Source organism: Heliangelus exortis, chromosome W, assembly GCF_036169615.1.
Source record: "Heliangelus exortis chromosome W, bHelExo1.hap1, whole genome shotgun sequence".
Taxonomy (NCBI): domain Eukaryota; kingdom Metazoa; phylum Chordata; class Aves; order Apodiformes; family Trochilidae; genus Heliangelus; species Heliangelus exortis.
In genome coordinates, this window is record NC_092453.1 from 13,103,338 (window position 1) to 13,129,788 (window position 26,451).

A 26,451-nucleotide genomic window follows, 5' to 3' on the forward strand; every position below is an offset into this window, starting at 1 on the left:
TTCAGGTGTGGTTCATCCAGAGCTATAAATAGAGGTGGTGTGGGGAGGAGCCGAGCCCTTGCTCTGCAGCCAGCACGGTTTAAGAGCAAAAAACTTGGGAATTTATTGCATTTCTACCTTGAGATCAGAACTCTGGAAGCAAGCAGGAGGGTGAACCAAAACCCAGGTTGCTGTTTTTTCTCTGGGTTTTGCTGGAACACGTGCAGCAAGAAGCAGAGTGGCAAAAGCTTCTCTAATTTTCACCTGCTTTTTAATTTTGCAAAAATTTCAGCTGTTGGTGCCCATGCCAAACTTCCCAATGGATCCAGCCTGCTCTCCCTCTCCCCTGCCAGCTCCTCGGCTCCTTCGGCAGGACAGATTTTTGGCGACTTTATTTCGGCAGGACAGATTTTTGGCGACTTTAAGGGCGACTTAAGGGGGGGGGGGGGGGTGCTTTGGGGTCGATCCTAAGGGAAAGGGGTGTCCCGGGGCCGGGCTGCCGAGGCACCAGCGCTCCATTCCCGCAGGAAAAGCGGGATGAAGGGGGAATCCCGGCCATCCCTGCCAGCTCCCCGCCGGCCCGGCAGCTGGCACCGAGGAGCATGGCTGCAGACAGCCCCGGCAGAAGGAGCTCCGGGAGCCCCGGGACCGCGGAGGGAAGGGGGGGACCGGAACACACACACACGGGCCTGGCTTCCAGCCTCGCCCCGGGGCTCCCCGGTGCCACCATCCATCCCCCGGACCCCCGAGAGGAGGAGGCGGGGAGGTAGGGCAGCGGGCTCAGCCCTGCCCTGCCCGGGCAGCCATGGCGGCACGGAACCGGCTCGGTGCCAGCCGCGCCGCCGGCAAGGGGCGGACGGAGCCGCGCAGCCACCGCGGAGCCGCCGGGACAGGCGGGAGACAGGAGGGGAACGGAACGGACCCTCTGACAGCGGGAGGCAGGGCACCGGGACCGACCCACCACCCCTGACAAGCGGGACGGCGGGAGGGGACCGGGACCGGAACCGGCACCGACCCACTCCCCACCACCCCTGACAAGCGGGACAGCGGGAGGGACCAGGACCGGAACCGGTACCGACCCTCTCCCCCCCTAACCCTGACAAGCAGGACGGAGGGAGGGGACCGAGACCGGCACCGACCCTGCCACCCCTGATAATCGGAACGTGGGAGGGGACCGGAACCGGCACCCACCCTCTCCCCCCTACCCCTGACAAGCGGGGCGGAGGGAGGGGACCGGGACCGGAACCGGCACCGACCCTCTCCCCACCGCCCCTGACAATCGGGAGGGCGGGAGGGGACGAGAACCGGAACCAGCACCCACCCTCTCCCCGCCGCCTGACAGGGGGGAGCCCCGGGAGCAGGTGGCGGCGCCGGGGTGCGGGGCCGGGGCAGGGCGGGGGGTGCAGGGGGAGGTGAGGAGCGCTGGCCCCGGTCCCTGTGGGGCCGGCCCCGTCCCAGCGGGACAGCGGAGTGTCAGGGCGGCACGTACCTGAAGTAATAGACATCGCTCTTGCCGGCGCTGAGGCCCGACTTGCGGATCACCTCTTCCTTCTTCCATCCCGGGGGCAGCGCCGGGCAATCCATCCTGCCTTGCTTCTCCATGCACCGAGCGCGGGGGCCCCGGCAGCGGCGGCGGCGGCTGCAGCGGCGGCGAGACAAGCAAGGAAGGGGTTCTCCCGCCGCCCGGTCCCCGGTGCTGGCAACGAGCGTTGTATTGTTCCCGGACAGGGCCGGGGCCGGGACCCCCTGGCGATGGCGGCCTCGGCGGGCTCCTCGGCGCCAGGAGCGGGGGCTGCGCGCGCAGCCGGCGGAGCTCTCGGCCCGGCGCCCGCTTCCGCGGCCGAGCCCCGGAATCGGTGTCAGCGGCCTAGAAGGGCCGGAGCGGCCAGCCCCGCCGACCATAGAGAGCTCCGTAGGCGGGACAGAGCGGCGGGCGGGGCGGGCAGGGGTACGGGGTGTTGCCGCCGGCATCTCCCCGGCGCCTGACTGACTGACTGAGTGACTGACGATGGTCCGGAGGGAGGGCGGCTGAACCGGGAGGGTTCGGGCTCGCCGGCGGAGGGCGGAGGGACGCGGAGCCGAACGGTGCCGGCAGGTGCTGGGGCGAGGAGGAAACCGTCCGTCACGTCCCGCTTGTCCCAGCGTGTCAGGGAGAGCGAGGGCTCGGCGGCTGCCGGGGACGGTTTGGGGACAGGCTGAGGCGTTAGCGCCTGACAGCAGCACCGACGGGACGGCACCCACCCTGCGCCGCCATCCACCCCACTTCGCCCATTTTCTCCTCCAAACGCCTCATCTCCTTCCCGGGATCCGCCAATTTATTCGCCCTCTCTATACACGCCGACCCTCCTGACAGCGTTCGGGGGGAGCGGCTGCTTCCCGAGCCCACGGGGTCCTCGCACCCGCCGGACCCCGGCAACGGAGCCTCCGCTCCAGCGCACACCGGACCCATGTCCCCCCCTCTCTCCTCCTCAGCGCCGTCGGGGCGCTGGATCGGGCTCGGCGACCTTTCCCGCAGGCAGCCAAGGGAGACCCCGGCCCTGGCTCGTCCCGGCGCTAGGACCTGCGCAGCGCGGCCGCCGCCTCCTCCTCCTCCTCCTTCAGCGGGGCGGGCCCGGGGCAGCGCGTCCGTCCCCGCCGCCGGCGGCTGTGGCGAAGGGAGCGGCTGTGAGGCGGAGGTTGAGTCAGCCCTGAGGCGGCATGGAGCCCTTCCCGCCGCCCACGGAGGAGCAGGAGGAGAAAGAGGAGGAGGAGGAGGAGGGCGGCTGCTTTTACCCGCAGCCGGGCGGCGGGGACGCTCCGCCCGCCTCCTGTGAGCGCGGGTCCCGGGCGGGGCGGGAGCAATGGCGGCGGAGGCTGAGGGGAACGGAGCGGAGCCCGGCGGCTGCCCTGAGGGTGAAGCGCTGCCCTCAATCCCCCCTCAGGGTGGAGGCTCCGCGTCCCGGGCACGGTTGTGAGGCGGGAGGGAAAGGCTGGAGCTGGCGGGGGTTGTCGGAGCGCCAAGCCTGTCCCTGCCTCCCGGGGAAAAGGAATTGGAGGTCTGTGAGGAGGAGAAGCCTCTCCTCGGCAGCCATCATCACCCCGCCGGTTCTTCTTGTTTCGTTGTTGTGATGCTGCCGGCACTGGTTCTGTCAGCACAAGGATGAAAGGAAAGGCCGGGATCTGGCGGGGCTGTTTTCCGAGGGGATAAAAGGCGTTATTTTTACAGAAATGGGAAGGTGTCGGTGTTGCGGGGTGAAAGGGTAGGGTGTGGAGAAAGGGGTTGGGTGGGTGTTCGGCAGTCAGCTGGGAGAGCTCTGAGCTCAGATGTAAGACTGGGATGGTATATAAGACCTCTAAAACGTATATTCCTCTTGCAGTGGTTATTTAGGAGCATGGATTCATTGGGAAGGAATTGTTGCATCACCCAGGGGAGGGTGACTGTTCCACTGTGCTTTTGCAGGGACAAGGAGCAGAGTGATCCTGCACCTCGACCTGGACTGCTTTTATGCCCAAGTAGAGATGATCCGTAATCCTGCCCTTAGGAACAAGCCTTTAGGTAGGAGTTCTTCTGCTGTTAATTTGGGGATTATGCTTATTATTCAGGCAGGAGAAACTAAAACCCTGAATAAACCAGGGCCATGCCTGCCTGGTGAGATCCAGAGGGTTACAGAGGGGCTGTAACCACAACCAGAGTGAGTCAAGTTCAGGCTATGCTCCCTGTAGCTATTACTAAAAGATAATAAATCCTCCTGAGCACTTGCCAACGTGTCTGAGCTTCACTGATGAGCTTTTTGACTCACTCTTGCTCAAAACATGTTTCATTCCATCCAGGAGTTAAGAATGAAGGTGAGGCAGGCAGTAAGGTCTGCCATCAGTAGGAGAAAGTGCTACATAAAACATCAAGAGCATTTCCATGGGTGAGATTGCCTGAAAAGGCCCCAAATTAAGAGTGATATTGCAGTCAGGGGGGAAAAACCCAATCTGTAAGGTTTTAAAATGTTTTTACTCCCCAGTCTTCTAAATCAAGAGAAATGAGAGAAATTTCTCTTTGAGAAATGAGCCTGTTGGGTTGGTTTGTTTGCTGCTCTTGTGATGTTCTGTCCTGACCCCAGTGGCAGGAAAATCCTGTGGTTTTCTTCAAAGGACCCAAGTGCCTGAATTTTGAAAAACATTTGATCTTTATCTTTAGGGGTGCAACAGAAATCCATCGTGGTTACCTGCAACTATGAAGCCAGAAAACTTGGAGTTAAAAAATTGATGTCTGTGAAGGATGCTAAAGAGAAGTGTCCTCAGCTGGTCCTGGTTAATGGAGAAGATCTGACTCCTTACAGGGAAATGTCCTACAAGGTTACAGGTACAAAATTAAAAGTTTTTCAGTAGAGGACAAACACTTTTTGTGTGCACGTGTGTCTAATAGGATGTGACATTTTCCTTCTCTAGAAGTTGTTGCTTGAAGAGCCTCATCCCCTGGTAATGATATTTAAAGTTAATATGTCATAAAATAAGTGATCAGGCTTGGGTCAGGCTCTATAAATGCAGGATTCTGATCTTATATGGGACCTGTCTGCTCTGGTGGGTCTTTAGAAACCATTTGCCTTATTTAAATACTGACTGCAGTAAAGTATTTCCAAATATGAAGCAATAGAGGACAGAATGCTGAACCCTTTGAGTGGATGAACTTCTCTGTGATCCCTTAATTAAACAATGCTGCTGATTAATTATTGTTTTATCAGCAGGTGAGGTGGTAAGAACTAAAAAGTGAAAGCTGGGAAACAGATTTCCTTAGGAGAAAGTACAGCAGGGGTTAAGAATTAAGAATTAAGAACTGTAATTTCAAAAAGAAATAAGGAAAGCTTTGGGGAGAAGAAAAGCAGATGACAGAGGTAGTTGTGGGATGAAAAAATACTCTTTTTGCTAAAAATATGTGCTTTATTATTTTTATATTTATTATTTTTATATTTATATTTATTATTTTATCAAATGAGCTGTGGATTGCTGCAGACATGAACACCTCCCATGTGCATATTTCCTCCTAGAGCTCTTGGGGGAGTTTTGCCCACTGGTGGAAAGGCTTGGGTTTGATGAAAACTTTGTGGATATCACAGAGATGGCAGAAAAAAAACTAAACCAGCTACAGCAGAGGGGGTGTTCCCAAATCTGTGTGTCTGGCCATGTCTACAACAACCAAGGTGAGCTAAACTTTTTTTTTTCTGAGGCAAAAAGTTGCCAGGCAACCCTCTCAAGATTTACAAATATCTCTGGTTATTTTGGTACAAGAAGCTGTGATATTAACACTTTTCTCTCATAATATATATCATATATATTTAATATAATAATCTATATTTAATATATATAATGTTTTTAATATAATTTATTAATATATATTCTATTAATAATATAAAAATTATAAAATAATTTATAAATACATATAAATATTTATATAAATATATTATAAAATAATATAATTTATAATATGTATATTATTATATTATATATTATATATGATATAATATATAGAATGTTATAAAATAATAATTTATAGTAATATAATAATAATTTATAATATATGATTTATATAATATATATAGTATATAATATATAATGTGTATAATATATATGTATAATATATAAAATATATATAAATATAAAATATATATAAATATAAAATATATATAAATATAAAATATATATAAAATATATAATATATAATATATAATATTATATTATATATAATATTATATATAATATTATATGTAATATATATAAAATAATATATATAATATATATTATATATAATATATAATTATATATAATATATATAAAAATATATATATTATATATAATATATATATTATATAATAATAATATATTATTATATTATATATAATTATATATATTATATATAAATATATAATATATATTATATTATGTAATATAATATATTATATTATATGATATAATATATATTATATATAATATAAATATATTATACATAACATAATAATATAATTAATGTATATAATATATAATATATCAATATATTAATGTATATTAATATATAATATTTAATGTATATAATAAATAATAGATCTAATAAATAATATAGGGTATAATAAAATAATAAAAATAATAAATAATAATAAATAATAATAAATAATAATAAATAATAAAAATAATAAAAATAATAAAAAAAATAATAAAATACTCCCTAAACATGATTGTCTTTTATATTTAAATACATTCCTTTGCATTTTCTATTTCCAATACTTCCTGAACACTACCTGCCTGGCTTTGGGCAGCAGGATTTTAACCAGGATTTTTGGGAGAGAGGGGTGAGGTAAAACTTGGCTACAGAATCATAGAATCATAGAATCATAGAATCCTAGGGGTTGGAAGGGACCTGGAAAGATCATCTAGTCCAACCCCCCCTGCCAGAGCAGGGCCCCCTAGAGTACATCCCCTAGGAACGTGTCCAGGTGGGTTTTGAATGTCTCCAGTGAAGGAGACTCCACAACCCCCCTGGGCAGCCTGTTCCAGGGCTCTGTCACCCTTACAGTAAAAAAATTTTTTCTGATATTCAACTTGAACCTCCTATGCTCCAATTTACACCCATTACCCCTTGTCCTATCACTGGTCACCACTGAGAAAAGCCTAACTCCATCTCCCTGACACTCACCCCTTACATATTTGAAAACATTGATGAGGTCACCCCTCAGTCTCCTTTTCTCCAAACTAAAGAGCCCCAGCTCCCTCAGCCTTTCCTCATAAGGGAGATGTTCCACTCCCTTAATCATCTCAGTAGCTCTGTGCTGGACTCTTTCAAGCACTTCCCTGTCCTTCTTGAACTGAGGGGCCCAGAACTGGACACAATACTCCAGGTGTGGCCTCACCAATGCAGCATAGAGGGGGAGGAGAACCTCTCTTGACCTACTAACCACACCCTTTCTAATGCACCCCAGGATGCCATTGGCCTTCTTGGCCACAAGGGCACATTGCTGGCTCATGGGCATCTTCTTCCTCACAGGAATTCTGCTGGATCCCTTCCCAGCCTCCTTGCTCTTCTCTGGACCTGCTCCAGCACCTCAAGCTCCTTCCTCAGCTGAGCTGAGCTGAGCTGAGGGGCCCAGAACTGGACACAGGACTCAAGCTGTGGCCTCCCCAGGGCTGAGCACAGGGGCAGAATCCCTTCCCTGGACCTGCTGGCCACGCTGTTCCTGAGCCAGCCCAGGATGCCATTGGCCTTCTTGGCCACAAGGGCACATTGCTGGCTCATGGGCATCTTCTTGTCTATCAGGACCCCCAGGTCTCTTTCACCTCCACTGCTCTCCAGCAGCTCAGCCCCCAACCTATACTGGGACATCGTGTTGAATCCCCCACAATCCCACTCAACCCTGCAGATCAAGGCAACAAAAACTACTCCTTAAATCAGGCAAACTTTTAGCCACCCAGGTGCCTCTTTACAACCTGAACACTGTTTTTTTTCCCTTTGCAGCCCTCAGTTTGGATGATCCCAGGCACCTGAGGCTGGCTGTGGGGTCTCAGGTTGCAGAGGAGCTGAGGGGAGCCCTCTGGGGCAGGCTGGGCCTCACGGGCTGTGCAGGGGTGGCCTCGAACAAACTGTTGGCTAAATTAGTGTCTGGCACCTTCAAACCAAACCAGCAAACCCTGCTGCTGCCTGAGAGCTGCCAGGAGCTCCTACACAGCCTGCAGCACATCCAGAAAGTGCCTGGTAAGCATCCTGACAACTCCTCAGAGGAGGGAAAAAATATTGAAAAAGCACCAACTGGAAAAACTTCCAACTCTGGGGCTCACAAGGAGGGTGTGTTTTGAGTTTTGTTCAGCAGGAAGAAAGAGAAGAGTTTTTGGTTTATTTCATTTTCAGTTGTGGCATAAATGTGTGGAATAAATCTGCTTACAAGAGACCTTCAAAATTATTAAATTTGCCTGTTTGTTCTTCTTGAATTGGTGGAGAGAAACTTGAAACAGGCAGATTTTAAAACTTGGATGCTAAAAAAATGGAAAAAGCCCCCACTGCAGTGGGAAAATTGTCAGGACTGTGTGGCTGGGCATTTTTTTAAATAAATGTGTGTGTGTATATATATATATATATAATTATGTATTTTTTATGTATATATATATATATAGATATATATATTCATATATATTTATGTATTTTATATGTATTTATATGTTTTTATATTTTTTATATATTTATATACATTATATTTATATATACAATATATATATTTACATACATATTCATGTATATTTTATATACATTTTTATATAGTTTATATATAGTTTATATATAGTTTATATATAGTTTATATATAGTTTATATATAGTTTATATAGTTTATATATAGTTTAGTTTTTATATAGTTTATATATAGTTTAGTTTTTATATAGTTTTTATATAGTTTATATTTATTTTTCTATATATATTTTTATATATATTTATATATATTTTATGTATCTTTATATATATTTTATGTATCTTTATATATTTTTATATATCTATATTTATATAAATTTATATAGATTTATATATTTATATATATTTTATATATTGTATTTATAAATCTATATATATTTATACATTTTAATATATTTTATATAGATTTTAATATATTTATATATATGTATTTTTATATATTTTATATATACTTTTATATTTATATTTATATATATTATATATATTTATATATTAGATTTATAGAGATTTATAGAGATTTATAGAGATTTATAGAGATTTATAGAGATTTATAGATTTATATATTTTATATATATTATATTTTTATATATCTTCATATATTTATATAGATTTATAGATTCATGTATATTTTTATATATCTAGATATATATTTATGTATTTTATATGTATTTATATATAATTTATATATTTTTAATATTTTTATATATAGATTTATATAGATTTATATAGATTTATAGATTTATATAGATTTATAGATTTATATAGACTTATATATATGTATTTTATAGACATATATTTATATATTTTAATTTATATACATTTATATATATTTATATACATATATATATTTTATATATATTTATTTATTTTATATATATGTATATTTATTTCTCTCTTTTTCTATAGATACACTATAAATACACTTTTCTGTGTATTTTTACCATTCTGTTCAGGCATTGGCAGGAAAACTGCCCAAGGCCTGGAGCTGCTGGGTGTCAGGAGGGTCTGTGACCTCCAGACCTTTCCACTTGCTCTGCTGGAGAAGGAATTTGGTGCTTCTCTTGCTCAGAGGATCCAAAAACTCAGCTATGGAGAAGATGATTCCCCTGTCACTCCCTCAGGCCCTCCTCAGGTACAACAATTGGTCTGAAAGACTTCCTAAAGAGCAAAAAAAAAAAAAGCTTTTATTTTTCTACAGCTTTGCTAACTAAAATATGGATATTTTTTAATATATTCTCTAGCACAAGAGAAATTAACTTCTAATTCTCCAGAAATTCAGCTGAGCTCTGAGTGTCAGAAAACTTCTGTTAATCCTCCACACTTAACTGTGATATTTTTTATCCTCTTCAGAATTTTGAAGTAAATATAAGGTGGAAAGGACTAACTTGGGGTTTTTTTTCAGTCCTTTAGTGATGAAGATTCCTTTAAAAAATGCTCCTCAGAAGCAGAAGTTCAAGAGAAGATTGAAGAGCTGCTTCCTAAGCTATTAGAGAGGTGACTGGCTTCATGAGCTCTATTTCATGACTGAAATCAGGACCTGAAGGGTCAAAACTTTCCATTTGAATTACATTAAAGTTTGGGGCAAATCTTTTAGCAGCATCTCAGAGATGGTTTAATAATCAATAATAAAAATTGAGCCTGTTTGTCCTACTTTGTTTAGGACAGAGAGAATCGAGAAATATTTCCTTCTGTGAGGAAAACTCCTGGGAGAGATCTATCCTTAGTTAAAGGGAATATTTCACCTCAGTTAAAGGGAATATTTCACCTTAATTAAAGGGAATATTTCCCCTAGATGCTGGGGCAGCTTCCAGAGCCCCTCTGCAGATTCCTCATGGCTTTCTTTTCCCAAGGATCCAGAAGGATGGGAGGCAGCCCCAGACACTCAGGCTCAGCATCCGCCGCTTCTCCTCACCAGGGAAGAGACCCCACAGGGAGAGCCGTCAGTGTCCTGTTCCCCCTCACCTCATCCACAGCTTTGGAAAAGGTACATTTAGAGGTTTTGAAAGGATTAATTCAGTCCTGCTATCACCTTATTTGTCTGGGAAATTCTCCTGCTGAATGTCATGATAATATTCCCTGTGTTTGGAAAGGTTTCTGTGGGTTGTGATGGATGTGTCTTGAGATTTGCTAAAAATGTCTTGAATTTCACTGCAGGAATAATGATGATGTTACTGCCATGGTTTAATCCAATCTGGCTGGATTCCTGGCAATAAATTTCCTGCTGGGGTGGGGTAGGTTGACAGGGAGCTGTTTTCCAGATTAATAAGCTGCTTTTCTCCATTAGGGAATTGAATTATGTTCTCAATTTTAGGATGTAATAAACCATCTTCTTGATGTGCCTCTCTAATTAATGACAGAAAGGCTCTCACCCTTCTCAGACTTGAAGCTTTCCAACCAGCAATTCCAATTCTTTGGACACTTGATGCAGATTGGGGTGAGGAAGTAAATCTGAACCACTGTTCCCTGAATTCCTTCCCAGAGGGAAGTCCTAGGGAAGCTGTTTAAAGGCTGTGGAGCACTTCCCCCTCAGGAGGTGACTGACAATTCCTGTCAGCTCATGCAGCCACACAAAATCCAGTAAAGCTTTGTTGTGGTCATGTTAAATACCTATAACCTGATATAGGTAAAGAGCCTGGGAGAGGCATTTGCAGCTGACACTAAGCTGGGGGGAGTGTGGATCAGCTGGAAGGCAGGAGGGCTCTGCAGAGGGACCTGGAGAGACTGGAGAGTTGGGCTGATGCCAAGGGGATGAGGTTGAAGATTCCAAGGGCCGGGTCCTGCCCTTTGGCCACAAGAACCCCCTGGGGAGCTCCAGGCTGGGCAGAGAGTGGCAGAAAGGGAGCTGGGAGTCTGGATTGCCAGGAAGCTGAAGAGGAGGCAGCAGTGTGCCCAGGTGGCCAAGAAGGCCAATGGCATCCTGGGCTGGCTCAGGAACAGCGTGGCCAGCAGGTCCAGGGAAGGGATTCTGCCCCTGTGCTCAGCCCTGGGGAGGCCACAGCTTGAGTCCTGGGTCCAGTTCTGGGCCCCTCAGCTCAGCTCAGCTCAGCTCAGCTCAGCTGAGGAAGGAGCTTGAGGTGCTGGAGCAGGTCCAGAGAAGAGCAAGGAGGCTGGGAAGGGATCCAGCAGCAGAATTCCTGGGAGGAAGGGCTGAGGGAGCTGGGGGTGTTGAGGCTGGAGAAGAGGAGGCTCAGGGGAGACCTCATCACTCTCTCCAACTCCCTGAAAGGAGGTTGGAGCCAGGGGGGGGTTGGGCTCTTTTCCCAGGCAACTCTCAGCAAGACAAGAGGGCACAAGAGGTCTCAAGTTGTGCCAGGGGAGGTTTAGGTTGGCCATGAGAAAGAATTTCTTTCCCCAGAGGGTGCTCAGCCCTTGGAATGGGCTGCCCAGGGAAGGGGTGGATTCTCCAGCCCTGGAGATATTTCCAAAGAGCCTGGATGTGGCACTCAGTGCCATGGGCTGGGAACCACGGGGGGAGTGGAGCAAGGCTTGGACTTGAGGAGCTCTGAGGTCCCTTCCAACCCAGCCCATTCTAGGATTCTAAGTTCTAGGAGTATTTCCAGGTTTTAGCTTTTGCTTGGCAAGAGGTAACCTCATGAAGTTCCTTAAGGCTGATGAAAAAAACCTGAGGTTTATGTTTGTATGGTTTCTTAAGGCTAGGAAAAAAACAAAAACCAACCCAAAAACCCAAAAAGGGATTGGACAAAGCTTCATTTAGTGTGATGGTCTAAAGAATAATAATAACAGTAGTCATTAAGGACAACTCTTGCAAGATTAATTGCAAATAATAATAATTAACCACGGGGGGAGTGGATCAAGGGTTGGACTTGATGAGCTCTGAGGTCCCTTCCAACCCAGCCCATTCTATGAAAGGCTCTTTTTGGTAAAATTGGATGATTTCTCACATCTCTCCAGCCTGGCTTGTGTTCTGTCATTTTTCTAGGTACATCCTATAACGTTATCTTCACAGGAGTGAAACAAAACATTTTTACTGGAGAGAAAAAGGATTTCCCTGACAGGGCAGGGTGAACTGAGAAATTATTTTGGAAGTGTCTGCCTTTGGGCACATCCATTTCACTCAGGCTTGCTCAGCCAGTGACTCTTGATCATCTCCCTTGCTTTTTTGCACCCTTTTTTCTTGCAGAAAGCAGCAAGGTGCTGTCCCCATGGGTGGCTCTCCTCATGAAGCTCTTCAGGAAGATGGTAGCTGTAGAGCTCCCATTTCACCTCACCCTTCTGAGCATCTGCTTCTCCAACCTCAGAGAGCTGCCCAGCAGCAAGGGAGGTTCAATTGCTTCCTTTCTAAAGCAGATGGCACCACCACCAGGCTCTGCTAAACCTGGCTGGGTAAGTTGGAACAGAATTTTCCCTGGCTGGAGATAAAGCTTTGAGATATTTCTGTCTTCAGTCTGTAGATTTAAAGCTTAACTGCTTTGGGATTTTTAGGAGAAAGCCCCTTAACTGAAGGGAAGAGAAATCACTAAAGGAGAAAATCAAAACTTAGGGCTTCCAAAAAATAATTCCTGAATTTGGCTGTTGATTCCAGGAGGTTCTGCCATTCATTTAGCATTTCCTGTCATACTGAAGCACCTTTTACCTTACTATAATCTTCTCTCAGTGTATTCTAGAGAAGCTGAGTAACTTCCAAATGATGTTGTGTAATAAATTTACTGTTTCTGGCTTGCCACAGCTGCAAAATTAGACATTTCTCTTTTTCTCAACTGCTCAGAAATATGAGGGATAAACTCTTGTCTTCTAAAGCTTTACAGCAATAAAAAGTAACCCCAAGATATTTGCTGCTTTAAAAGAAGAACAGAATTCTGTGTGTGTACTATTTAAGGTCTGTTTGAAAATAAAATTAAAAAACACTGCTGATCATAAGGAAAAAAAAAGGAATAATTTAAAGAACTTGCTTTTAGCAAAATAGCTCTTGGTCACACAGAATATATTGATGCTTCTCTCTACATTTTTTGCCACAGGAGGTTGAAGCTACCTCAGGAGTTGAGGGAAGTGCTTCTTGGATCCAGGATTGTGCCAAAATTGGAACTAGAAAAATGAGGAAGCTTTCAGAGGAAAAGCAAAGCAACACAGAAAAAGCAGGAATTCCTGACTTGCCATTTTATTTGCCTCCTGCTTCTATTGACCAGGAAGTCTTCAAGGAACTCCCAGAAGATATTCAAAAAGAAATTCTTTCTGAGAAAGCAGCAATCATCCCTCCTGGGAATGTTTTGGGGGAGCCACCTGTAAGTTTTGCAGAAGAGGGATCCAGGATTTTTGGGATGCCCCCAAATTCTGAGGGATTAAGCAGGGACTCTGCTCCTGAACCTGCAGCTCTTCTGGCACACAGCTCCAGGGCCACTTCTTCTTCTGCACTGCCAAGGAGCAGGGTGGAAAAACAACCCCTGAACTCCAGAGGGAAAGTCCTGTCAGCCCTGGAAAGCAGACAAAGGGTTGAGGGTGTCCCTGGCTTGGATAAAGAGGAGCAGATTTTTGGGACAACTTCTGAGGAGAAAACTTCCAGGAGACAAGCAGGAATTGTTCTGCCTCCTGAGGTTGACACAGAGACTTTTTATGAACTCCCTGCAGAGCTGCAAGCAGAATTATTAGCTGGGTGGAAGAATCAGGACCCTGTGCCCCAAAATTCTAAGGCTAAATCCCCTGAAAAGCTTAAAAATAATAAATATAAAGGAAGGAGGAAGGCAGCATCGTGTTCATCCCAGTCCAACAGTTTGCTCAGGTATTTCAAACCCCAGTGAAACATTTTTCCTAAAATGAACATTTAAGAAGCAGCACTGGAAGGCACTTTAGTTCTGAGTTTCATGTCAACTGCAAAGGTGGGATTATTAAAAATTTATTTTGACAATTTGTCACAGAAGTTTGGGTGCTTTGCCATGGGAAGGGCCACTGCTGGAGCTGTCCCTGTGTCCTGTAGTTAAGTGGTAACCAGAGGGCTTAAAATCCTGAGGGATGAGGGGAATATTAATTCTAAATTGACCAGACCATAAAAATGGTTTCACTTGGGCACTCAAGAGTCAAAAAATGACAACTCTGTACAAAGAGCAGCTTTTAATGAGATGCTAGCTCCAAATTCATCAGGTTTTCCTTCAGCTACACTGAAAGAGTTGCTAATTACACTTAATAAACATGCTTAAAGCCTCAAGTGCACAAGATGTTTGCTTCTTGCAGGCAAGAGTACATAATTGAGGGAAAAATTTATCAAAGTGGGTTTAAAACCAGGGCAAAATATTTGACTGCTTTATCTTAACATTGCTATTACATCACCAGATTTTTAGGTATATATATATATTTTTTTTTTCTTTTCCTCTACATATAAAGTGCAAAAATACTACAAAACATCACCTGATAGCACTGCAAGTGACATCCTGTACTTGGATTTTTGCATCATCCCCAAAACCAGAGAAAAAGCAGCCTTCACCTCTCTTAACATTTAAGCTTCAGCCTTTTCCACATCAACCCCAACTCCAATAAACTTCAGCATCTCCTTTAAAAACAAATCCAGGTCCAAGGTGTGTGGGAGGGAAGTGCTGATTATTTTCCACTTCATGTTTCATTCTGGTTTTTCAAGCTTTTCAGTCCAGCTCTTGTTTCAGTGATTAAGTTTATAAGAGTTGTAGGTAATGCTGTCTCCACCACAGAGCAGGGGAGCATTCCTCCCAGTTCTGGCTGGATAAATACCACTAGTTTAGAATGTTCTGGGTTCCTGCAATGAAAGGAGCAAAATTTTTCACTTACCACTTGTTATTTTTCCTGTGAAACTTAACAAGCTGTATAAATGTTAAGATTTTACAGCCCATCTCTGCTGCAACCACTCATGAGAAGTAGAGGATGGGTAAAAACTTCAGTTTCAAAAGATTCAGAGTCACAGAACTCTAAGGTTTCCCCAGATTAAAATTAATTAATATAAATGAAAGAGGAAAGCTGTGTTCTTCAGGAAATTTGAAGCTTTTTAGGGAGAAAACAACTTAAGAACCAAAGGTACCACTGTACTTACTCAGGCAAAGGAGAGCACACATAGCCACAGGGATTGTTAAAACCTCGGACACAAGAGGGAGTAGGAGGGCAGCCGGAATATTCCACACTGACAGCTCCTCCCACAAGAAAAAAAAAAAAAAAGCCCAGTTAATTAGAGCTGGCACTGCAAAACACCTTTTAAAAAAAAAAACAACAAAAAGAGGATGGTCCAAAACCTCTGAATCCCCTCCCTGCTGCGTTCAGCAATTCCACCCTGCCCACAACCCCCCTGCAGGACATTAAATATTTGTGCAAGTCATGCAAGATTTGGAAGAATTTCCAGTGATGTTTGGGCAGTCCTGTCCTCCAGAGGTGGCTGCACATACCTGAGGTGTCAAGGTGTGGCTTAGGGCAGGACAAAGCAGTCAGTTTGGCAGCAAGATGCTGTTAAGTAGGAAAAAGAGTTGCAGAGGAGAGGAGGAAACTGCTGCACACATGCAGGGCAGTTGTTAGGAGGGGTTTATTTGTTTGGTTCTCTGTTAATTTTATGTAACACAATTAGTGGAAGGGGAGGGCTGGGGGAAAACTGCCAGGTCAGGAAAGTTCCTTCCCTGTAAGATTCACACAGAGGAACAAGGTTAGCACAGAAATGAAGCAGCAGGGAGGCATTGCCCTGATCACTTGTAGTGTAATATTAATAATTTTACATTTTTTATACAGCCAGACTCAGGGAGGATCAAATATTTGTTTGGTTATTGTCTCTTAGGACAAATATTTGTCCTAAGATTCACACAGAGGAACAAGGGTAGCACAGAAATGAAGCAGCAGGGAGGTATTTTCCTGATTACCTGTATTGTAATATTAATAATTTTACATTTTTTTACACAGCCAGACTCAAGGAGGATCAAATATTTGGTTGTCTGTTAATTTTATGGAATAAAATTATTGGAAGAGGAAAAAAACTGCCAGGTCAGGAAAGTTCCTTCCCTGTAAGATTCACACAGAGGAACAAGGGTAGCACAGAAATGAAGCAGCAGGGAGGTATTTTCCTGATCACCTGTACTGTAAAATTAATAATTTTACATTTTTTACAGAGCCAGACTCAAGGAGGATCAAATATTTGGCTGTCTATTAATTTTATGGAATAAAATTATTGTAAGAGGAAAAAAACTGCCAGGTCAGGAAAGTTCCTTCCCTGTAAGATTCACACAGAGGAACAAGGGTAGCACAGAAATGAAGCAGCAGGGAGGTATTTTCCTGATCACCTGTATTGTAATATTAATAAATTTACATTTTTTGCAGAGCCAGACTCAGGGAGGATCAAATATTTGTTTGATTATTGTCTCTTAGGACAAATATTTGTCCTAAGATTCACACAGAGGAACAAGGGTAGCACAGAAATGAAGCAGCAGGGAGGTATTTTCCTGATCACCTGTATTGTAAAATTAATAATTTCACATTTTTTACAGAGCCAGACTCAAGGAGGATCAAATATTTGGTTGTCTATTAATTTTATGTAATACAATTTAATTTTATGTAACACAATTATTGGAAGGGGAGGGCTGGGGAAAAAACTGCCAGGTCAGGAAAGTTCCTTCCCTGTAAGATTCACACAGAGGAACAAGGTTAGCACAGAAATGAAGCAGCAGGGAGGCATTGCCCTGATCACTTGTAGTGTAATATTAATAATTTTACATTTTTTATACAGCCAGACTCAGGGAGGATCAAATATTTGTTTGGTTATTGTCTCTTAGGACAAATATTTGTCCTAAGATTCACACAGAGGAACAAGGGTAGCACAGAAATGAAGCAGCAGGGAGGTATTTTCCTGATTACCTGTATTGTAATATTAATAATTTTACATTTTTTTACACAGCCAGACTCAAGGAGGATCAAATATTTGGTTGTCTGTTAATTTTATGGAATAAAATTATTGGAAGAGGAAAAAAACTGCCAGGTCAGGAAAGTTCCTTCCCTGTAAGATTCACACAGAGGAACAAGGGTAGCACAGAAATGAAGCAGCAGGGAGGTATTTTCCTGATCACCTGTACTGTAAAATTAATAATTTTACATTTTTTACAGAGCCAGACTCAAGGAGGATCAAATATTTGGCTGTCTATTAATTTTATGGAATAAAATTATTGTAAGAGGAAAAAAACTGCCAGGTCAGGAAAGTTCCTTCCCTGTAAGATTCACACAGAGGAACAAGGGTAGCACAGAAATGAAGCAGCAGGGAGGTATTTTCCTGATCACCTGTATTGTAATATTAATAAATTTACATTTTTTGCAGAGCCAGACTCAGGGAGGATCAAATATTTGTTTGATTATTGTCTCTTAGGACAAATATTTGTCCTAAGATTCACACAGAGGAACAAGGGTAGCACAGAAATGAAGCAGCAGGGAGGTATTTTCCTGATCACCTGTATTGTAATATTAATAATTTTACATTTTTTACACAGCCAGACTCAGGGAGGATCAAATATTTGGCTGTCTATTAATTTTATGGAATAAAATTATTGGAAGATGAGGGCTGGGGAAAAAGCTGCCAGGTCAGGAAAGTTCCTTCCCTGTAAGATTCACACAGAGGAACAAGGTTAGCACAGAAATGAAGCAGCAGGGAGGTATTTTCCTGATCACCTGTATTGTAAAATTAATAATTTTACATTTTTTACAGAGCCAGACTCAGGGAGGATCAAATATTTGGTTGTCTGTTAATTTTATGGAATAAAATTATTGTAAGATGAGGGCTGGGGAAAAAACTGCCAGGTCAGGAAAGTTCCTTCCCTGTAAGATTCACACAGAGGAACAAGGGTAGCACAGAAATGAAGCAGCAGGGAGGTATTTTCCTGATCACCTGTATTGTAAAATTAATAATTTCACATTTTTTACAGAGCCAGACTCAAGGAGGATCAAATATTTGGTTGTCTATTAATTTTATGTAATACAATTTAATTTTATGTAACACAATTATTGGAAGGGGAGGGCTGGGGAAAAAACTGCCAGGTCAGGAAAGTTCCTTCCCTGTAAGATTCACACAGGGGAACAAGGTTAGCACAGAAATGAAGCAGCAGGGAGGTATTTTCCTGATTTCCTGTATTGTAAAATTAATAATTTTACATTTTTTACAGAACCAGACTCAGGGAGGATCAAATATTTGTTTGGTTATTGTTTCTTAGGACAAATATTTGTCCTAAGATTCACACAGGGGAACAAGGTTAGCACAGAAATGAAGCAGCAGGGAGGTATTTTCCTGATCACCTGTATTGTAAAATTAATAATTTTACATTTTTTACAGAGCCAGACTCAAGGAGGATCAAATATTTGGTTGTCTATTAATTTTATGGAATAAAATTATTGTAAGAGGAAAAAAACTGCCAGGTCAGGAAAGTTCCTTCCCTGTAAGATTCACACAGGGGAACAAGGGTAGCACAGAAATGAAGCAGCAGGGAGGCATTTTCCTGATTTCCTGTATTGTAAAATTAATAATTTTACATTTTTTACAGAGCCAGACTCAAGTAGGATCAAATATTTGGTTGTCTATTAATTTTATGGAATACAATTTAATTTTATATAATACAATTATTGTAAGATGAGGGCTGGGAAAAAACTGCCAGGTCAGGAAAGTTCCTTCCCTGTAAGATTCACACAGGGGAACAAGGGTAGCACAGAAATGAAGCAGCAGGGAGGTATTTTCCTGATCACCTGTATTGTAAAATTAATAATTTTACATTTTTTACAGAGCCAGACTCAGGGAGGATCAAATATTTGGTTGTCTGTTAATTTTATGGAATAAAATTATTGGAAGATGAGGGCTGGGGAAAAAACTGCCAGGTCAGGAAAGTTCCTTCCCTGTAAGATTCACACAGAGGAACAAGGGTAGCACAGAAATGAAGCAGCAGGGAGGTATTTTCCTGATTACCTGTATTCTAATATTAATAATTTTACATTTTTTACAGAGCCAGACTCAAGGAGGATTAAATATTTGGTTATATATTAATTTTATGTAATACAATTTAATTTTATGTAACACAATTATTGGAAGGGGAGGGTTGGGGAAAAAACTGCCAGGTCAGGAAAGTTCCTTCCCTGTAGGATTCACACAGGGGAACAAGGGTAGCACAGAAATGAAGCAGCAGGGAGGTATTTTCCTGATTTCCTGTATTCTAATATTAATAATTTTACATTTTTTAAAGATCCAGACTCAAAGAGGATCAAATATTTGTTTGATTATTGTCTCTTAGGACAAATATTTGTCCTAAGATTCACACAGAGGAACAAGGGTAGCACAGAAATGAAGCAGCAGGGAGGTATTTTCCTGATTTCCTGTATTGTAAAATTAATAATTTTACATTTTTTACAGAGCCAGACTCAAGAAGGATCAAATATTTAGTTGTCTATTAATTTTATGTAACACAATTATTGTAAGATGAGGGCTGGGGAAAAAACTGCCAGGTCAGGAAAGTTCCTTCCCTGTAGGATTCACACAGGGGAACAAGGGTAGCACAGAAATGAAGCAGCAGGGAGGTATTTTCCTGATTTCCTGTATTGTAAAATTAATAATTTTACATTTTTTACAGAGCCAGACTCAAGGAGGATCAAATATTTGTTTGATTATTGTCTCTTAGGACAAATATTTGTCCTAAGATTCACACAGAGGAACAAGGGTAGCACAGAAATGAAGCAGCAGGGAGGCATTTTCCTGATCACCTGTAGTGTAAAATTAATAATTTTACATTTTTTACAGAGCCAGACTCAAGGAGGATCAAATATTTGGTTGTCTATTAATTTTATGGAATAAAATTATTGTAAGAGGAAAAAAACTGCCAGGTCAGGAAAGTTCCTTCCCTGTAAGATTCACACAGGGGAACAAGGGTAGCACAGAAATGAAGCAGCAGGGAGGTATTTTCCTGATTTCCTGTATTGTAATATTAATAATTTTACATTTTTTACACAGCCAGACTCAAAGAGGATCAAATATTTGTTTGGTTGTTGTCTCTTAGGACAAATATTTGTCCTAAGATTCACACAGAGGAACAAGGGTAGCACAGAAATGAAGCAGCAGGGAGGTATTTTCCTGATCACCTGTATTCTAATATTAATAATTTTACATTTTTTACAGATCCAGACTCAAGAAGGATCAAATATTTGTTTGTCTATTAATTTTATGGAATAAAATTATTGGAAGATGAGGGCTGGGGAAAAAACTGCCAGGGCAGGAAAGTTCCTTCCCTGTCCTAAGATTCACACAGAGGAACAAGGGTAGCACAGAAATGAAGCAGCAGGGAGGTATTTTCCTGATCACCTGTATTGTAAAATTAATAATTTTACATTTTTTACAGAGCCAGACTCAAGGAGGATTAAATATTTGGTTATATATTAATTTTATGTAATACAATTTAATTTTATGTAACACAATTATTGGAAGGGGAGGGTTGGGGAAAAAACTGCCAGGGCAGGAAAGTTCCTTCCCTGTAAGATTCACACAGAGGAACAAGGGTAGCACAGAAATGAAGCAGCAGGGAGGCATTTTCCTGATTTCCTGTATTGTAAAATTAATAATTTTACATTTTTTACAGAGCCAGACTCAAGGAGGATCAAATATTTGTTTGATTATTGTCTCTTAGGACAAATATTTGTCCTAAGATTCACACAGAGGAACAAGGTTAGCACAGAAATGAAGCAGCAGGGAGGTATTTTCCTGATTTCCTGTACTGTAATATTAATAATTTTACATTTTTTACAGAGCCAGACTCAAGAATGATCAAATATTTGGTTGTCTATTAATTTTATGTAATAAAATTATTGTAAGAGGAAAAAAACTGCCAGGTCAGGAAAGTTCCTTCCCTGTAAGATTCACACAGAGGAACAAGGGTAGCACAGAAATGAAGCAGCAGGGAGGTATTTTCCTGATTTCCTGTACTGTAATATTAATAATTTTACATTTTTTACAGAGCCAGACTCAAGAATGATCAAATATTTGGTTGTCTATTAATTTTATGTAATAAAATTATTGTAAGAGGAAAAAAACTGCCAGGTCAGGAAAGTTCCTTCCCTGTAAGATTCACACAGAGGAACAAGGGTAGCACAGAAATGAAGCAGCAGGGAGGTATTTTCCTGATTTCCTGTACTGTAATATTAATAATTTTACATTTTTTACAGAGCCAGACTCAAGGAGGATCAAATATTTGGTTGTTTATTAATTTTATGCAATACAATTTAATTTTATGGAATAAAATTATTGTAAGATGAGGGCTGGGGAAAAAACTGCCAGGTCAGGAAAGTTCCTTCCCTGTAAGATTCACACAGGGGAACAAGGGTAGCACAGAAATGAAGCAGCAGGGAGGCATTTTCCTGATCACCTGTATTGTAAAATTAATAATTTTACATTTTTTACAGAGCCAGACTCAAGGAGGATTAAATATTTGGTTCTATATTAATTTTATGTAATACAATTTAATTTTATGTAACACAATTATTGGAAGAGGAGGGTTGGGGAAAAAAACTGCCAGGTCAGGAAAGTTCCTTCCCTGTAAGATTCACACAGGGGAACAAGGGTAGCACAGAAATGAAGCAGCAGGAAGGTATTTTCCTGATTTCCTGTATTGTAATATTAATAAATTTACATTTTTTACAGAGCCAGACTCAAGGAGGATCAAATATTTGGCTGTCTATTAATTTTATGGAATAAAATTATTGGAAGAGGAAAAAAACTGCCAGGTCAGGAAAGTTCCTTCCCTGTAAGATTCACACAGGGGAACAAAGTTAGCACAGAAATGAAGCAGCAGGGAGGCATTGCCCTGATCACCTGTATTGTAAAATTAATAATTTTACATTTTTTACAGAGCCAGACTGAAGGAGGATCAAATATTTGGTTGTCTATTAATTTTATGGAATAAAATTATTGGAAGAGGAAAAAACCTGCCAGGTCAGGAAAGTTCCTTCCCTGTAAGATTCACACAGGGGAACAAGGGTAGCACAGAAATGAAGCAGCAGGGAGGCATTTTCCTGATTTCCTGTATTGTAATATTAATAATTTTACATTTTTTACACAGTCAGGCTCAAGAAGGATCAAATATTTGTTTGATTATTGTCTCTTAGGACAAATATTTGTCCTAAGATTCACACAGAGGAACAAGGGTAGCACAGAAATGAAGCAGCAGGGAGGTATTTTCCTGATCACCTGTATTGTAATATTAATAATTTTACATTTTTTACAGAGCCAGACTCAAGGAGGATCAAATATTTGGTTGTCTATTAATTTTATGGAATACAATTTAATTTTATGTAATACAATTATTGGAAGAGGAGGGCTGGGGAAAAAACTGCCAGGTCAGGAAAGTTCCTTCCCTGTAAGATTCACACAGGGGAACAAGGGTAGCACAGAAATGAAGCAGCAGGGAGGCATTTTCCTGATTTCCTGTACTGTAAAATTAATAATTTTACATTTTTTACAGAGCCAGACTCAAGGAGGATAAATTTTTGGTTGTCTATTAATTTTATGGAATAAAATTATTGGAAGATGAGGGCTGGGGAAAAAACTGCCAGGTCAGGAAAGTTCCTTCCCTGTAAGATTCACACAGGGGAACAAAGCACAGAAATGAAGCAGCAGGGAGGTATTTTCCTGATCTCCTGTATTGTAATATTAATAATTTTACATTTTTTACAGAGCCAGACTCAAGGAGGATCAAATTAGGAGCAAATGAGCAAGCTCAGTCTCAGACTCTTGTTAAACAAGAAGCATTTGGTCAGGAAGTCATCCAGGTACAGAAAAATGTTATTAAAGAAGCACTGGAGTTATCTAGGGAAATAAATTCTACCTTCCTCCTCCTGCTACTGCATTTGTTGAATTTTCCCCAAGAGGAGAGTAAAGAAAGAGCAGATCTGACACCATGCAGTGGCTACACAGAACTTACAATTAGTTGTAAGGATACCCCCAGGATATGGTTTCACATGCAGCAGGTCAACAAAATCCCTGGAGGAAATCAGCCCCATGCCATAACTCTGTGTTACACTGTGGTATATCCCAGTGTCCTACAAGTAAGGAAAAGCAATTAATGGGGTGGTTTTTTTTTAATTAGGATGTCAGAAGCCAAGTTGGGTTGAACTGGAGAAGCAGTGTTCTCATGGTGAATAATTAAGAAAATGGATTCCTGGTTGGTAGCAGAAGGGGACAGAGCTGAACCTACAGGAGAGCCAGGAAAAGGATCTCCTAGAAACACAGCTTAGGGATTCAGGGCCATTCCCCAGGGCCTAGATTTGAGGAAGGGATGTGGTTTTGGGGTGGAAAAGCTCAAAATGTGCAGATTTCAGGTGTATGTTTAATGGTTAATAATAGAATAATAAATACCTCTCTGCTTCCACCCCCTAGGTTACACAGTGCCTTTTAGGATCAAGATGTATGCTCTGCTAAACTAAGTTCCCCAAAAAAATCCTTAATAACCCAGGATGTGTTTTGTATCAAGAGCTTTTTTTTTTTTTGGTAGTTTCAGCCACCCTAATTCATGCAGAAAGAGTTAAAAAAAAAAAATCTTTGGATGAAATTATTACCTGGTCAATCCTTTCTAACAGCTTGTAAGACTGCAATGCCTTGTCCCATTTGCTTCTGTACTCAGGAAGATACATAAAAGGAATAATTTTACTGGGGACTTCCTTAATTATCCCTTCTCCACGGTATCTGATGGTGTAAAAAAAAAAAAAAACAGGTATTGAGTTCATATTTATGAACTAGAAACATCATTTAAACAAAAATTAGCAGCTGGGGGCTGGGTTGCCAGGAGGTAAAACTCCCAAATGTGATGGCACTTGATGGATTGAGTCAAATTCAAGGGGTAAAATTCATTTTTCTCCTACAACTGATTTTTGAGTTTCCATTCTGATTTTCCACTCAGTTTCCAACTGGTTTTGATTTTCCATTCTTGACACCACACGTTTTAAATTAATTATTTGCAAGCTATGGGCTAGGAACCTGTAAATTTAAATTAATTTCATTTAAATATTTTTTTTTTTTCCCTGTAGATACTTTCAATCCCTTTTGACCCCAACTGCAAACCTTCTCCCTGCTCTGTGAACCAGCACGTCCTGGCATTTCTCCAGCTTTGGTTCATCAGCTTCTGAGGAGCTCAAAGGAAAGGGGAAAAAAAGGACAAGGAAATAGGAAGCTCCTGTGATGCTGGGAACTCCTGGCTCACTCCTAGTTCCTGGAGAAAACTCTGAATCACTCCAGGAGACACTGAGGCAAAGGTGAGGGGCTCTGTGTGACAACAGCTTGCAGACAGGCTGAGAAACCTGCAGCAGACCCACAGGCCCTGCTGCTGCATGAATATAAAGTCAGAAAGAGCCAAAATATCCATGGAAATAAAGTCACATCATGGATCTGTTCCTTCACTGCCCCAGAGCACACTCCAGAACCTCTTTTCTCCACTGCCTGTGATGGACAACACCCATTCAAACCCAGTGAGTGTTAAGCACTGGTAGGACCAGTTAAAAGCTGCATATTCATGTCTGGATACACCCTGGATTTCCATAACTCCCACAAATTCCTGGGAGTTACCAGCCTCCTACACAGCTCTCACCTGCACCCTAAAATGTCCTCTCACCTCAGCTCAGGGTGAGCTGGTAACAGGATTTCTTCTAGGCAAGGATTTCTGATAGGCTCAGTTGTTAGGACAAAAGAAAGGCCACAAAAAAGGCAAAAAACAAAAAAAAAATCTCAATTTCCACTTCTTTCAGTGGATTACTGGAAAAAGAGGAAGGTGAAAACCACTTGGCTCAGCAAATCAGGACTCACTGTCTGAGACAAACTGAAACACCCAGCTCCTGGGCTGTCCTCAGTGACAGAATTCCCAAAAAAATCCTATTCAGCCTTGAACTCAGCTGGAAAAGTTTCACCTCTCAGGGAGAGCAAGCCCTGAGCTCTCAGCTCCCCCTAACTTCACCCTGAGGTGAAGTTCAAGCCTTGCTGCTTGCCAACAGCACAAAATTCATCACTCCAGAGAGGCAAGGATGGGTGAGGTTGCAGATTTTGGGTGTTTAGGACCTTTTTATTCTCAGCACCTTCAAGTTTTGGGTGCCAGCAAGAAAACAGCAGAAAGGAGAGAGAAAGGAGAGCACATCCCTGAGCATTTCCCAAGGAGGAAGGGGTGAAAAATGAAGCCCAGCTGAGAAGATGGAATGGCCTGAAGAGAAGATTCCAGCAGGAGGGCTCATGGTGACTTTATATCTATTTATTCTGTATTAATAAGTGTATTTAATTTTCACAGCACATTTAAAAATTCTTTAGGAAATCCAGTTTTTTTAGCCCAGCCCTATTCCTGCAAAAGCTAAAAAACCTCACACTTTCACAAAGGTGAGAACATGGGTAACTTTTCCAGTTCAATCTTGGATATCACCGGTCAAAAAATGTTGCAATTTTACTCACTGCAATGACAAAAAATGTGAAATACTTACAGATTTCCCGCATATTCTTTCGAAGGTTTGGCAGAAACTGTAACATTTTTCTCAAAGCAAACAAAGGAAAAAAGAAAACACCTTAGCAGGCGATACAGAGTTGCAAATCGCAACAAAGTGTCTTTAATAAAAATAACTTTATAAATTTAGCTTACTGCCACTTTTATCACCCTCCAGCCTGAAGTATCCTGACTGTAGGAGCAAAGTTTTGCCGAAACTTCATCCGCGGTTTTCTTATAGTCCATTTATCTGTAAAAGTTTCAAAGCGAGGTGCCGAGATCTGATTTTTAAAGAGCAAACAGCACCATTTCAAATAAATATCCAAATATTCAAATATTCACTCCTTAGGGACACAAAACCCCTGCCACTCACTCGCTGCCTCCCAGCCCGGACTCCAGGGCCACCAGATGCTGATGGGGACGGCACCGTTGCCTCCACACCTCACCCCAAAACTTCTCCTCCTCGCAGAATTTCCCCCAAAAAGATGCGCACAGAAGCCGCGGGGGCTCAGGACCCCGCACCCCCGCAAAAAACACATCGGAACCCGCAGCCCGCCCGGCGGGACCCGCCTGCCCTCCACAGCGACCCTGAGGCGCGGAGTTCACGCCCCCCCCCCACCAAAGCGACCCTGAGGCGCGGAGTTCACCCCCCCCTCCCCTCCCCCCTCCAAGGCGACCCTGAGGCGCGGAGATCACCCCCCGCATCCCTTTGCTGAGGGGGAGAGGGCAGCGTTGCGGGGGGGATCCCGCACTCACCCGAGCGCAGCGGAGCGGAGGGACCTGCACCCTGCGCGGCCGCGGGGCATGCCGGGAGTTGTAGTCCCCTGGTAGGCTCCGCGCTGGGTTAACCCCCGCGTCCTGGACT

At 42.4% G+C, this 26,451-nt stretch overlaps 3 protein-coding genes across 10 annotated transcripts in view; 1 reads left to right on the forward strand and 2 right to left on the reverse strand.

The window, feature by feature from the left end:
- The window catches only part of MBD2 (methyl-CpG binding domain protein 2), a 45,251-nt gene extending 43,155 nt beyond the window's left edge, over window positions 1-2,096 (reverse strand). The window contains exon 1 of the mRNA XM_071729703.1: window positions 1,469-2,096. Within this exon, the coding sequence (XP_071585804.1) occupies window positions 1,469-1,950 (482 nt within the window). The 5' untranslated portion in view covers window positions 1,951-2,096. The remainder of the gene's footprint in view (window positions 1-1,468) is intronic.
- On the forward strand, window positions 1,981-24,380 carry POLI (DNA polymerase iota). Of its 8 annotated transcripts, XR_011723058.1 has the most exons (12): window positions 2,307-2,788; window positions 3,419-3,514; window positions 4,148-4,312; window positions 4,944-5,147; window positions 7,451-7,687; window positions 9,126-9,304; window positions 9,575-9,666; window positions 10,023-10,156; window positions 12,314-12,516; window positions 13,149-13,906; window positions 22,808-22,902; window positions 24,157-24,380. XR_011723058.1 is itself a non-coding variant. In XM_071729702.1 (11 exons), exons 2-11 carry the CDS (start codon window positions 3,478-3,480, stop codon window positions 24,206-24,208), a joined length of 2,061 nt encoding a protein of 686 aa, XP_071585803.1. In that variant the 5' UTR covers window positions 1,981-2,074; window positions 3,419-3,477; the 3' UTR covers window positions 24,209-24,380. The 8 variants fall into 8 exon arrangements, 7 of the variants coding, with proteins under 7 accessions (XP_071585803.1, XP_071585797.1, XP_071585798.1 ...); XM_071729702.1 differs by lacking the exons at window positions 2,307-2,788; window positions 22,808-22,902 and adding an exon at window positions 1,981-2,074; XM_071729696.1 differs by lacking the exon at window positions 22,808-22,902.
- Window positions 14,631-26,187, reverse strand: STARD6 (StAR related lipid transfer domain containing 6). The gene is made up of 6 exons (XM_071729704.1): window positions 25,743-26,187; window positions 25,588-25,637; window positions 23,689-23,815; window positions 23,055-23,172; window positions 15,182-15,275; window positions 14,631-14,890 (listed from the first exon to the last, which is right to left on the reverse strand). The coding sequence occupies exons 1-6, from the start codon at window positions 25,830-25,832 to the stop codon at window positions 14,731-14,733; spliced, it is 639 nt and encodes a 212-aa protein (XP_071585805.1). The 5' UTR covers window positions 25,833-26,187; the 3' UTR covers window positions 14,631-14,730.
- Between the last annotated feature and the right edge of the window lie 264 nt (window positions 26,188-26,451).